Source organism: Corythoichthys intestinalis, chromosome 21, assembly GCF_030265065.1.
Source record: "Corythoichthys intestinalis isolate RoL2023-P3 chromosome 21, ASM3026506v1, whole genome shotgun sequence".
Taxonomy (NCBI): Eukaryota; Metazoa; Chordata; class Actinopteri; order Syngnathiformes; family Syngnathidae; genus Corythoichthys; species Corythoichthys intestinalis.
Genome location: NC_080415.1, coordinates 37657802 through 37673129, shown reverse-complemented (window position 1 = coordinate 37673129; position 15328 = coordinate 37657802). Strand labels below are relative to the sequence as shown.

The 15328-nt window shown below is 39.3% G+C and overlaps 1 protein-coding gene across 1 annotated transcript; it reads right to left on the bottom strand.

Annotated features, from left to right (window-relative positions):
• Positions 1–494: 494 nt before the first annotated feature.
• Positions 495–13423, bottom strand: LOC130909806 (ADP-ribosylation factor 1). Its single transcript, XM_057826668.1, has 5 exons — positions 13260–13423; positions 12367–12524; positions 6952–7062; positions 6751–6875; positions 495–1496 (listed from the first exon to the last, which is right to left on the bottom strand). Exons 2-5 carry the CDS (start codon positions 12512–12514, stop codon positions 1335–1337), a joined length of 546 nt encoding a protein of 181 aa, XP_057682651.1. The 5' UTR covers positions 12515–12524; positions 13260–13423; the 3' UTR covers positions 495–1334.
• Positions 13424–15328: the final 1905 nt, after the last annotated feature.

The following is a 15328-nucleotide window of genomic DNA, read 5'->3' as shown; positions in this document are numbered from 1 at the left end:
ATCCCTACTCCGTATACTTTCTTACAAATGTCAAAACTTGCCAATACTGTATAGAAAAATGTTATTTTTGTGAGTATTCTTAATAGTAGTAAAAACTTAATATGGTACTAACTTCGTCTGAAAATGGTTTCCATTGAATTCAGATATTAAGGTTGTACAAATGTCGGTGGTTGGAGACTATAAAGAAAAACGCAAATATTTCAGTAAACTACTTTGTTGCACAAATACGCATTTATTAGAATGAAAATTGAAACGTTATTTCTTTACAATTTATCTTGAAAATGACAATTAAATAAAAGTTGCATCATGAAATTAAAGTAGAAATCAAGCTATTTTGCTAATAATAAAAAAAAAAAGCTGACTGCGCTGCAAAATGAACCTTCTCCAATTGTGCTTCTTTGTCGCCACCTGGCGGCGGCCGCGCCTCGCTTATGTCCTATGTTGCAAAAAGTGTTGGTGGTGCGTGCGTGCGTGCGTGCTGACGTCACGGCGCGTTTTTGGGGGGGGAAATCAAATTGTTTTATTTTCTTCTTGCGTAATCAGGGAAGCCCACACAAACAGTTTACACATTTACAATCATGGCGGCGGTCGCCACCTTCGCTCGCTGCCCGGGTGGCGCGCGCGCGCGGCCATCTTGTAGGGTGTCCGGACGTGCCGTCCCAGCTGCCGGACGCTCTTCCTTTGCTTTTCTTTTTTTGCGGATGACGTGGAAACTGCCGGGGATGCTTTTGGTTGTTTGCGCAGTCAAAAGTACAAATAGAATCAAGATCGAGTGACAGCGAGAAGAAGAAGAAAAACGTTTTGACAACGAAGCTCGTCACAAAGTCTCGTCGAGTCCGCGCCGGACTCCTCCCGCAAACGCGCCTTGTGCTGTGAGGGGTGGGCGGGGGCACGGGTTCAGAGACAGCATGTTTTTCATGATTGACAGCTTGACAGGAAGGAGGGAGGAAGGAAGGGAGAAAGGGTAGCGGGGTGTCGACAGTGACCTGATACAGGTTAAATGCTTCTTACGGGAGTGAAATGACATCTAGCGATTGGTGCTGTAATACAGTCGGGGGCCGGGGCCATGAAAACCATGCTTCCTCTGGGTGGGGGCGGGGCAGACCGAGAGGGAGTTTGGGGAGCCGCACAGGTGTAAAAAGGCACGCCAGCGTTCTTCCCGTCCCAGCCCACGGCGACCCCCGAGACGAGTGAGGAGGAGGAGGGGAGGAAATAGGGCGGGGATTGGGGGCGGTCGCGCGGAGCCCAAAAGTGGGGCTGCGCCACGTGGGGAGAGAACAAAGAAACAACAAAGACGTGTCGGTCGGTCGGGGGAGCGCGTCGGCGGCGAACGCTCATTTCTGGTTCCTGAGCTGATTGGAGAGCCAGTCGAGGCCCTCGTAGAGGCCGTCGCCGCTGGTGGCGCACGTGGCTTGGATGTACCAGCTGCGCTGGCGCAGGGAGTGCAGGCCCAGCTTGTCTGTGATCTCCGCCGCGTTCATGGCGTTCGGCAGGTCCTGCCCGGCGACAACACACTCATTAGATGTTAGCCCTGCGTTTACTCAGGAAAACCGTTTGGTGTTAGCTTTCAGAGGGTTATTACCCTGGATAAGGATAAACATCTAATTCATATCAACCGGAATACAGACTTTTTGTTCGAGTGCCAGTGACGTCCAATCCATTTGGATTGATGTTCATTTGCCCCTCCCAGTCAAAATGGATTGGTCGTTGAGTACCGTACTGTACGTGTACTTCTGTATACCGGTAGCCCCCGGGTTACGACTAGGGGTGTGCCATTTTAGGCAACTCACGATTCGATTACCATTCAGGGTGCTACGATTCGATTAATTATTTCTCTACATGCCCATACAACAGTCAGCTGACCTTGAAATACTCTTTCACAAGAAGGTGCAAAAACATTATCCGTTTCAAAGGCAGTACCAATTTACACTGATGTAGAGCTGAAACGAATACTCGAGCAACTCGAGTTTAAAAACTGATCCGAGTAATTTTATTCACCTCAAGTAATCGTTTATTTTGACAGCTCTAAGCATCACGTTTTGCTCGGACTACTTTTAATGCGGGACAACGCGCTGATGTCACGTGCGTAGAGGAAGAAGCAAAAAAAAAAAAAAAAAAACTTACTGCAGCCGACAACCGCTACAAACGACGCCGACGTTGCTAAATACTAGCCCGCTCATGCTACGTTAGTTGCAGGTAGCGTCCAGTGAGTCTCATAGAGATCACATGTATGTTGAACTAGATGCACAATGACAGACTAGGCCGCGTCTGGGCAGCGTTAGCAAACAGCCGCCATCTTAAAGCAGTAGAGCGCTAAGCGCTAATAAAGGGCGCTAAACGCTATTATACTGTATAAGATTAAGGTTACTGTCACTACTAGCTCACCTTACATTAGCACTGCGGAGGGCTAGGTTTCAATTAATTAAGACCACTTTCGATGCGTCGCTAACGTGTCTTACATACAGGCTTTAATAGCGTTGTGGAGTGATGAGGGTGTCAAATAAAAACTCAATAATGCTAACTATCAATTTTAGCTCAGTAGTCATTGCTGGATAAAACACCAAGTAGCACTAGTCCCTAATGTGCTCCAATACAGCCTGTATCATACATTTATTTTGAACACTGCAAAAACTCAAAATCCTATCAGGACTTACAGTTTAGACTAACTTAAAACTTAACTAGAACTTAAAAATGGCTTGACACAAATAGAAATTTAATTGAAAAACGTGGGAAAAAATCCTAACTTTTAAGTGATGTGTGTTATCAAGCGTAAAGGCATTTTTAGGTGTGTTATATATATATATAATATATATATATATATATATATATATATATATATATATATATATATATATATATATATACTTTTTTAAAATAAGATCTAAAGGTTTTTTGAGTGAAAGCAGTGAATTAGTCATTTTTTAAAATTCTAGTTACATCTGAGATGCAATTGTTGGCTGTTTTCAACAATATACTGTACATAAAAAATAAAGACATTGATTGACTGAAAATGATAAAATGTCTTGTTTTCTCATGTATATCTATAATTGCTCTTCACCTAAAAATATATTTGTTTTATCCGATTACTCGATTAATCGATAGAATTTTCTGTCGATTACTCGATTACTAAAATATTCGATAGCTGCAGCCCTACACTGATGGAATGAATTCCACATTTTCTGTAAACAAACAAAGTGTCTTTAGAAATAAGACCATAACCAATATACTTTGTTTTCAGAGATTTCTGTACTATTTCGCATGTTTGTAGTATTACCGCTGCACTTACCGTAATTTCCCGAATATAACGCGCACTTTTTTTCCCCAAAATCAACTTGTAAACTCATGGTGCGCATTATAAACGGGTACATGGACGGAGACAGAAATATATATGTATTACATATATATATATATAAACCGATTTTTTTTCATTGACACGGCCACGTTGTGTTGAAGAAACGTATGCGGCGACCCGTTGCCGACCATTACGGTACATGACGTCACCATTATGTTTCGGTAATACTTCACACTAATCCACCGAATGATTTCGTCTGTGTTAAATTCTGCTTTTTTTCCACTCTTCATAAAGCACAGAATTTAGTTTCTGGAACTCATTTGAGTCGACGTTTATTGCAGCTCCACAATTCGGAGCATAACAAATGTAAGGACACACACTTCCTGTGTCCGTCAACTATATCGGTCCCTCGGGAAACTCAAACCCAAATAACAATAGTTCAGTAGTTTTACTGTATCAATCCATGGAAGAAACATTTATTCATCATGAGGAAACGAGCAAGTTATACAGCAGCCTTTAAAAGAAAAGTCACATCCGTTTTGTTTTCTCCTAGATTCTGGTAAGTTGGAGAAGTTGTCAAATCATATTATTAGCGTAAATATTGTCAGTTTACGGTAATGTTTTGAACTACCAATGTGCTATGCTTGTGCTGTGTTTCACCAGTCAGTAAAATGACATCTCTGTATCTGTACACGAGCTCAGTTTTCTTGTATTCTTCTATTTATTGGTGCTAAAATGAGGGTGCGCGTTATAAACGGGTACAATAATTTTCCCCAAATTTTACAAGTAAATTTGGGGTGCGCATTATACACGGGTGCGCCTTATATTCGGGAAATTACGGTAATCCTGGTTTTAAACATTCTGCATCTGGAGTAAGTTGTGTCGCAAATTAGCATAGCGCTCGATGCTAACTAGTAACATCTCAAAGACAACAACAAAGTCTAAACAGTACAAGAGGGTTCATGTACTCACCTCTGATGGACGGACACTGGACTTAGCAAAACACTAGGGACTTTTTCCCTATTGACACGACTTGAACCTACTGCTGGACAATTGAAAGACAAGGATCAACAAACTACCTCTATTTCCCTCTGGCTTTAAAAAATAACTTGCGCACAGAAGCGCGACCGCCGGGTCCCTGCCTGTCTCATACACAAATATATTTTCCAGTCTTTTAAAAAGGAGTAAATCTCTCATTTAGCGACCGGTAGCATCCATAATAACGTTGTGTGTGCATCTGCTAAAGTTGTCCGGGCGGCAGACATGTCTCTAATTTTGTTTCGCTACGAGCGGCTGTCATAAAGTTATTCGGGAAAATCATCGTTTTTAAACCTTTATGAATCGTAATGGAATGGTCACCTGTTGAATCGCGATGCATCTAATAATAGATTTTTTGGAACTCCCTTAGTTACGACGGATTCGACTTATGCGATTTCGACTTTACGGTGCCGGAGTCTCGTCTGCCATTTTGTCTCATGTCATTTTTTATTTAGTCTCTTAAACAGTACATTATTGTACCTCACAGTACCTATTTTTTTATTTTATTAATACAACATGTTCTGTCCTCACTAAACGTAAAGTTGTTCAGCTTGACAGACAGCAAACAAGGAAATTGTGCTTTTTGAAGCTTTTTCCTTCCATCACTTTTGACAAGTTGTAAAGCTGTCGCACACATATGAACACCTATGTTCAAAACGACACACATTTTATCAATAAAACACCTGACACAAAACAATTATTGTTCAAACAGCTATCTCGTCGGCTCAAAATGTAAATTTAGTAGCAAAAGTGCGCTAGCTTAAATGCTACGAATGCTAACGTATTTACTATTTTCATAGCAAATCTCTTACACATAACTCCACAAACTGTGGCTCTAAACCTAACTACAGAAGCATACACAAACATTCATTATCTTATAAACTTACAGCCTTATGTGGGCCAAAGGAGAGAGCAGCTGTCCTACAGTGCTGCTCAAAAGTTTGTGAACCCCCTCAACATTTTGGAATTTTCTATTATTTCAACCTGATTTCCTAATCAATCAATTCAGTAGTTTTTTTCTTGTTTTTTTAACAGTTGTGTTGTTGAGACTAAATTAAAAAGAGTTTTCATCAACTGATGTAGGTGCAAAATTGAACTGTTTGGTCACAACCAAAACCGCCATGTCTGGCGAAAAGTCAACACTGCATACCACCAAAAGAACCTTCTCCCAACAGTGAAGCATGGAGGTGGGAATGTCAAGATCTGGGCTTGCTTTTCATCCTCAGGACCTGGACAACTCCACATAGTCCAGGGAATCATGAATTCTGAGGAATATTGTCAAATCCTAGAACATAACCTGACGCCATCTGTTTTGAAGTTAAAGCTTGGCAGAAGGTGGATCATGCAACATGATAATGATCCAAAGCATTCCAGCAATACAACCAAGGAATGGCTGAAAAAGAAAAAGATTCGTGTTCTGGACTGGCCCAGTCAAAGTCCTGACCTAAATCCCATTGAAATGCTGTGGCGGGACCTGAAGCGAGCAGTTCATGCCAGACGCCCATCAAACCTCTCTCAACTGACTGCGTTCTGCAAGGAAGAATGGGCAAAAATCCCCCAAAGTAGATGTGAGAGGCTGATTAGTCACTACAGAAACCGTTTGGTTGAGGTAATCTCTGCAAAAGGAGGCGCAATATCCTATTAACTGAAGGGGTTCACATACTTTTGCACACATGATATCTGAGTTTTTCTTAAATCAACCACTTTTGTTAAATAAAGAATGACAATATAACTATTTCTTTTGTTTCAGTCCATTATTTGGAATGTCAGTATTGTGGATTTGGGTATAACTTAACATTTAATAAGGTTATTTTAGTTTTTTTTTACAAAAAAATCTGACCATCGCTGTGGGGTTCACAAACTTTCGAGCAGCACTGTATATCCATGTCTGACGAGTCCAACGCTGCCACCAGAGGGCAGTGTATCATGCATCATTAAACAAATTAAAATACTTTTGAATTTTTTGGATAGTTATTTTGTTATGGGTTAATTCAGACTTATGTGGAAATTCGGGCTATGTCGCCAGCGTAGGAAGGGAACTCGTTCATAACCCAGGGACTACCTGTATTTGCGGTACAAGTACGTGTACTTCTGTATACTTGTAGTACATGTACTATTTACAACCAGGAAAAGTATATCGTTCAAAATAACTCTTTGGTGCCCTCTGATGGCAATAGATGTCCAATTCTTACGGCACTTGAAAGATAAGCATTTACAGCTCAGTTTAAATGAATCAGTACATAACTCAAAGATGTCCAATCCATTATGACAGGGAGGGGATTGGCAGCAAATGAACAATGTTGGAGCTTTTCCACAAATGGAGCATTTTCTTTAAAGTTTTGCGTTACCGGCACCGAAACATGACGGCCGGATTTCTGTCGTCGTTCGCCAACGAGGAACTCGACCTCTGGACTTCTCACCTGTTTGTTGGCGAACACCAGAAGAACGGCTTCTCGCAGCTCATCCTCCGACAACATTCGGGAGAGCTCCTCCCGCGCCTCATTGACACGCTCCCGGTCGTTGCTGTCCACCACGAAGATGAGACCTGCGCGTAGGAGCTCATCAGATGCGCTTCGCACGCGTCGTGTCGTGCAGATGCGCTTGGGCGGGCGGCAACTGACCTTGAGTGTTCTGGAAGTAGTGGCGCCACAGCGGCCTGATTTTGTCCTGACCGCCCACGTCCCACACAGTGAAACTGATGTTCTTGTATTCTACCGTCTCCACGTTAAAACCTGCGCACGCACAGAGAAGCGTTGAATTCATTTCAAGCCATTGGTGAATAGACTTCCTATTCATTTGGACTGTGCTGTGGCACCGACTGGCAATATTTCACTGATATAGTGATGCTACGATGAATCAATTAACTCCAGTATAAAAAGGTTGAAATCATGTTTTGCTGCTTTGAGTAGTTATTTAACTAGTCGCGTTATTATGGTTTGTTTTGAAAGTTTTTGCATTCAGTTTTACTGGTTTGGGTCGATACACTACCCTCTAATGACAATAGTGAATATGAATATAATTTAACATGGCTGAATCCAACTGCTCCCTGTTAAGACCAACATAAGCTAATGTTTTATCATATATTCGTTATTTAGTTTATTGGTATAGTTTGATGTTTTTTGTGGAATCGTGTCTGAACGATTTGCTAATTGTATAATAATATTAATTTTTAAAAAACGTAAGCAGTTTATAGCATTCAAGCTAGCGGACGTTTACTATGCAAGTTAGCCAATTGTTCTTTTGTTGTACTTAGATCCTCATTTTATTTTATTTTTAATACCATTTGAGGCTAACCTTAAGTATTAGGCCTGCAGCTATGGATTATTTTAGTAGTCGATTAATCGATGAACTAGTTAGTTCGAATAATCTGATAAGGAACATAAAAAATACCTGAGCTGAGCCTCGAACAGTATGAAAAAATAAGGATCTAAGTACAACAAAAGAATTGTCTAACTTACATAGCAATAACCTGCTAGCTTAAAACTAAAAAATGCTACTTTTTTAACAATGCTCTTAACAAAGGGTTCAAACACATTGCCACAAAAAAATGGCTAAATACACCTATAACTAAATTACAAATGCATTAAAAAAAAAAAAACTTAGCTCAAACAAAAACTGAGCTTATAGTGCTCTTAACAGGGAGCAGCTGGATTCAGCTGCTCAGAGTTGTCATATTCACTGTTCCCACTAGAGGGCAGTGTATCCACCCAAATCAATAAAACTAAATGTAAACACTTTCAAAACAAACCATGACAACGGCACTTTAAACGAATACTCATTGAAACTTTTTTTTCTAATCAAATTGAGTTAATCCATTAATCCTTGCAGCACTAACAGATATTTTAATGTCTTTTTCAACGAAAGTGCAATTCTGCATAGTTTGAAAAAACAGTAGGGAATTTTATTTGGTTTTCAAGCCTTTGTTTTACATCTCCTAAAATTTATTCTGCAATGCATTTAATGTTCCTAATCAGATTACTTGAACTAACTAGTTGATTGATCAACTACGAAAATAATCACGAGCTGCAGCCCTTTACCGATAACAGTATTCATAGCGTGCCAAAATGACCAACTGCTGATGGCCAGCTACGCACGCCACCATAAAAACAGTGACCTTTTCTTTTGTAAAAAACAACTTTAGTAAGGGGGAAGTGTAAATAAATTATAGAATTAAGATTTGTGAAAAAATTAAAAGTGTCCATTGCCTGTCACTGAGTAGCATTTGCAATCGCCACACAAAAATAGCAATGTAAATTGCCCCCAAGAACGGCCAGAGATGTTCGATAACCAGAGGATATAATATATAAGAAAGACAGGGCATAATGGTGGTAAAGGATAGATTGTTTAAACAGGAGAATGTTATTGTCAGTGGCGTAAGGCAATGTACACAAGAAAAAGGTGTCGATAAAAAAGCTACCTCTGGATCAGCCCTCGACACTCAAGCCATCTCTTTAACTGAACATTTGTATGTTCTTCCACATCTTTACCAGTGAATTTGGCACCAGGGACATCATTTTTGGATAGAATTGGTAGGTTTAGCTCAGTAAAAATCTCATTCATACACTATTTGCATTCATTTACTATTAGGGACAATCGGGAGGTTGACCCGCCTAGCCACAATTGCTAACGTCATGAATATTAAGGAGCAAAAGCGACATGTTGTGTGCATTACGCAATTCTATGTAGTTTGAAAAACACTTGGGGATTTAATTTTGCATTCACATTTAATGCTCATTTGAAAGTGAAATCATAGACTTCAAAACTATTGACCTGAAACTTCGTCACTCTTTGCGTCACGCCTTACAATAGAGGTCCGAGCTTCTTTTAGTAATAGTCAACGACCGCACATGCTCATGTCCAAGCCGGATTTAAGCTTGGTTTTTTAAAAGAAGTACGGAAGCTGTACCGCATACAAACAGGAAGGATTGTCTCAGGAGTGATTTGTTGGAGGATTCAAGGTAATTATTATATTGTTCGTACTATGCATGCATTTTTAAACGTTGTGAGGAAAAAAATCAATGGGAGAAATCAGCCGCTACTGCATTGGCATCACCGTTTGCCATATTTACGTAAAATAAACACTAACTGCACACTTTCTTTGCTTTTAACCAAGAATCGAGACTGTTTTACGTCCATATCTCCGAAGAATTCAGGGATTTAAGCATTTGTTCACAAGAATTTTTTGCTGGAAAAGCTCTGTTTACGTCAGGCGGCTACTAGTTTATTTACATAAAATAAACACTAACTACACGGTTTCTTTGCTTTTAACCAAGAATCGAGTCTTTTTTACGCCCATATCTATAAAGAATTTGGGGATTTAAGCATTTATTCACAAGAATTTTCACTAGAAAAGCTGTTTACATCAGGCAGCCGCTAGCCTTTATTCACCAACAGAATAGCATTGTATTTCGACATATTTACGTAAAATAAACGCTAACTGCACGGTTCCTTTGCTTTTAACCAAGAATCGAGACTTTTACGTCCATATCTATGATGAATTCGGGGATTTAAGCATTTATTCACAAGAATGTTTGCCACAAAAGCTCTGTTTACTTCAGGCGGCCGCTGGCCTCAGTCGCTAACAGAGTAGCATTTTACTTCATATTTACGTAAAATAAACGCTAACTGCACGTTTTTCTTCTTCTTTGCTTTTAACCAAGAATCGAGACTCTTTTACGTCCATATCTATGAAGAATTTGGGGGATTTAAGCATTTGTTCAAAATATTTTTTGCCAGAAAAGCTGTTTACGTCAGGCGGCCACTAGCCTCATTCGCTAACAGAGTAGTACTGTACTCCGACATATTTACGTAAAATAAACACTAACTACTCCGTTTCTTTGCTTTTAAGCAAGAATCGAGACCGTTTTACGTCCATATCTATCAAACTTTCGAGGATTTAAGCATTTATTCACAAGAATTTTCACCAGAAAAGCTCTGTTTACGTCAGGCGGCTGCTAGCCTTTATTCACCAACAGAATAGCATTTCGACATATTTACGTAAAATAAACGCTAACTGCACAGTTTCTTTGCTTTTAACCAAGAATCGAGACTCTTTTACGTCCATATCTATGAAGAATTTGGGGGATTTAAGCATTTGTTCAAAATATTTTTTGCCAGAAAAGCTGTTTACGTCAGGCGGCCACTAGCCTCATTCGCTAACAGAGTAGTACTGTACTCCGACATATTTACGTAAAATAAACACTAACTACTCCGTTTCTTTGCTTTTAAGCAAGAATCGAGACCGTTTTACGTCCATATCTATCAAACTTTCGAGGATTTAAGCATTTATTCACAAGAATTTTCACCAGAAAAGCTCTGTTTACGTCAGGCGGCTGCTAGCCTTTATTCACCAACAGAATAGCATTTCGACATATTTACGTAAAATAAACGCTAACTGCACAGTTTCTTTGCTTTTAACCAAGAATTGAGACTGTTTTACTTCCATATCTATGAAGAATTCGGGGATTTAAGCATTTATTCACAAGAATTTTTGACAGAAAAGCTTTTGTTTACGTCAGGCGGCCGTTAGCCCCATTCACTACAACTATATAATTAACTATACAACTGTATAATGACAATAAATGGCTATTCTATTCTATAATAAGTTGTGATTGCACATAGAATTTATTAATAATCAATTTATAAATTCTTTATAATTGATTCTGCATGTCTTCCTCAAGTATTAAGTTTCTGATGTGAAAATTGAGTGATTTAATAGCTGTTGAAAAAAAATTTAAGTTGCTATTTTGGGCAAAAACCTATATGATATCTTGATATGTTAAATATTGCTATGGATCATGAAAATATAGGTGATTATGTCTGCATTTGGTGATTTGTGTGTATCTAGTGTAAAATCTGAGAATTTAATAGCCATTTTAAGTTCTGTTATACTAAAATAAAAAACGATTAATTGGGATTTTGTAAGGGAACAACTTTGAATCTTTTGATGCCGCTGCTCATGGAGACTCATATATGGCTAAGTTAGGTATCTGTTTTGGTTTAAGGTCGGTCGCAGTTCTGGTTTTGAAAATAGGCCCCTTACGAATTGAATGTCAATAGGTTATGAGGTCTATAGTGCACTCTTAGCAAGCCTTTGTTTTTCATCTCCTAAAATTTATTCTGCAGCGCATTAAATGTTCCTAATCCGATTACTCAATTATTTGAACTAATTGATAATCAATTACTTAGATCAGGGGTCCGCAAACTGCGGCCCGGATACGGCCCACCTCCACATTTGATCCGGCCCCCTGAACAATACGAGAGAGCATTTTCATTTTTTTTTCTCAATAGTGTTATTTCCTGGCTTTTTTCTGTAAAGACCCCAGAGAGGGTTATTCTCTATTTAATTAAAAGTGTTATTATTATTTATTATTATTATATTATTATTTTAATTTCATTTACTTTTGTTCCGTGAAGAATCCAGAAAGTGTTATTTGATTGTGGCTTTCTGAAAAACAATAATTTTTCACATTTAGCCCATTATTGCCAAATGTATCACATTTGATACACCTAAAATTTCACGATTTTGAGACTAATTCAGAATTTTGACAATTCTTTTTGAAAAAAAAAAATGATGGATGCAAGTCAACACATGCATCTGCAGGTTCCATGAGAAAAACAAACAGGATTTAGCGAGGGTTATAGAGATCAGAGAGCTTATTACACATATTCATTTTGACTTTTCTTTTTACAAATTAAAAAAAAAAAAAGGTTTCATTAGGACCTTATTTTTCAAATTTTGGGATTCTCTGATAATTGCTTCATGTTGCAGGTACTTAAGGGTTAGGCACTCCTGCAATCGTCACACTTTTTCTGTTACAAACTGACCCCCGCTCCTCATCAGAGAAGGGAAAAGTTATGTGGCCCTCACAGGAAAAAATTTGGGGACCCCTGACTTAGATAATCGATAGCTGCAGCTCTATAAGCAGTGTCTGACCAAGCAATGACAACAATTACTTAACATTACAGTATTTCGTATAGGGACTGTCAACTAAAGGAGACCGGGAAGACATGCAAATGTTTTCCAGCCTTCGTACCAATGGTGGGAATGGTAGTGACTATTTCTCCGAGCTTCAGCTTGTAGAGGATGGTGGTCTTCCCCGCGGCGTCCAGTCCCACCATCAGGATCCTCATCTCCTTCTTGCCAAACAGGCCCTTGAAAACGGTGGCGAACATATTCCCCATGGCGACGACTCTGTCAAGAGGACCAGAAAAATCGGGTTAGAGGGCAAACATCTGGGAAGGAGGAAAGCACTACTTCTTAGCCATGTTGGACATTTAAAAGTTTACTTTTCGCCTCGAAATCTTACGAAGACATTCGACTTTTTCCGCCTCGCTGCTGAAAAGTGACATTTGTCAGCTCTGACTAATCGGAGAGCGGCCTCCTGTCCCACAGGCGACCCTTGAACGACACTAATTGCTCACCTTTTAAATTGCTCGCCTTTTAAACTCGAAACACAAACCAAACCTCGACTACGGACCCGGCTGAAAATACAATAAAATAGTGCGAAACAATAGCGGGAAGTTGTCAAATTTCGAAATGATTCATCAGCCGGCTACTCGGGTCAGAATTAGCACTGCTGCTACCGTTAGCCTCACTTAGGGCGGATACGCGAGCTCGTTCAGTTAGCTCGGCGAACCCTGTCACTAGAAAGACAATTTTTACCAAGTAATGCGCTCTTTATTGTTACTTTTCGGGTAATTTAGGCACATGTCAAGTAAATGCGAAGCGGGTTAAACGAAACAGTAATTGCCAATAAGGCCATCGTTAGCCACAAAGTGTTAGCCGCTAAGTGCCGCGTCACAGCAAAGGAGGCGAGCGTGACCTCGCGCTAAAAGCTCGGTTAAACAGCTTTTTCTTAAGCCCAGACGCGTCACCTCGAAGCGGCGGCGTCGGGCAGCCGCCTTGGGATTCGGGAGCATTTTTTACCTTTTTCGAAGGCTCGTTTGTGGATGTTTACGTTATCTTCCGTTATATTGGCCGTTACTTCAAAATGGCTTCTTGCGCAGCCGGGTGGACGCCGGCGCAGAGTAACCTCCTACTATCAGGCAGGAGCCAATCGCAGCGTGCGAAGTGTCGCTCCAAACCCGCCTCCTCGACGCTGTCGTCCAATCACGTCGCGCCCATTCGTTCGCTGTCTGGAATTTGCACAAAATGTCGCGGAAATGCAAAGAAACGCTTCCTATGGGCGTCTTTACACACAAAACACATTCTAAAAACGCTCCTTCAAACACAATACTTAAACAAATATGTATTTTTTATATGGAAAAACAGACTGGTAAAAGTAGAATAACTTTTAACTCCTTTGTTACCTGCCCCTCCCTGTCCAATTGTCTAGACGTCTACCGTCGTCAATGGCGGCTAATGTTAGTTTATGAACTAACGCGAAAGCCGATTGAACAGTGAGGTGTTTGTTGATGTGTTTCCTGATCTTGAAGAATGTTCTAAGTGGGAATATGCCAAATTTACTGTGAACTCAATATAAAAATAGTTCAATTTTGTTTCGTCTTGCCCTGCCAACGGAAGCTAATGAGTTAAACTTGTTCGGAAACTTATCACTGCGTAATCAAACAATTGTGGTGTTTACTAAAAATGTGTTTGTGCAATATTAATGGGCACTGTGATTTTTCTCCAAATGAAAAGTGGGCATGCCTCCATTGTTTTGTATGTACAGGTAGTCCCTGGGTTACGAACGAGTTCAAAATAACTATCCAAAAAGTCCAAAAGTATTTTGTTCTATGGTGGAGGATACTGCCCTGTGGTGGCAGCGTTGGGTCTGGCTTGACTGTCGTTCAATATTGCTTCCATACAGGAGCACTCAGACTAGTGATGAAACGATTTAATCGATTAAATCGAGTAACTCGATTAGAAAAAAAACGATTCAAATTACATTTTGCTGCTTCGAGTATTGGTTTAATTGAAGTGGTGATGTAATGGTTTGTTTTGAAAGTGTTTGCATTTAGTTTTATTGATTTGGGTGGATACACGGCCCTTTAGTGGCAGCAATGAATATGACATAACTCATTTCACATGGATGAATCCAGCTGTTCGCTGTTAAGACCAACATAAGTTTTTGTTTGAACTGATGCTTTTTTCAATGCATTTGTAATTTAGTTTATAGGTATACTTAGCCGTTTTTTGTGTGAATATGTGTTTGAACCATTTGTGGAGAGCATTGTAAAAAAAAAAAAAAAAAGTTAGCATTTTATAGCATTTAAGCTAGTGGACTTTTGCTATATCAGTTAGACAATTGCTATTTTGTTGTACTTGGATCCTCATTTATTATTTTTTTCATATTGTTCGAGGCTCAGCTCAGGTATTTTAATTTTTGAAAGTGTTTGCATTTAGTTGTATTGATTTGGGTGGCTATACAGCCCTCTAGTGGCATCAATGAACCTGACATAACTCATTTCATATGGCTGAATCCAGCTGTTCCCTGTTAAGACTAACATAAGTTTTTGTGTGAACTGATGTTTTCTTTAATCCATTCGTAATTCATTTTATAGGTGTATTTTGCCATTTTTGTGTGGAAATATGTGTTTGAACCATTTGTCAAGAGCATCGTTAAGAAAAAAGTTAGCATTTTTTTAGCATTTATGTTAGCGGACTTTTGCTACCTCAGTTAAACAATTGTTCTTTTGTTGTACTTGGATCCTCATTTATTAATTTTTTGTATCATTCGAGGCTCAGCTCTGGTATTTTAATTTTTGAAAGTGTTTGCATTTAGTTTTATTGATTTGGGTGGATACACGGCCCTCTAGTGGCAACAATGAATGTGACACAACTCATTTAACATGGATGAATCCAGCTGTTCTCTGTTAAGACCAACATAAGTGTTTGAGCTGATGTTTTTTAATACATTCGTAATTTAGTTAATAGTTATACTTAGCATAAAAGCATAGGGGAAGAAAAAAAAAACTTAGCATTTTATAGCATTTAAGCTAACGGACTTTTTCTATGTAAATTAGCCAGTTGTTCTTTTGTTGTGGTCTTAATTT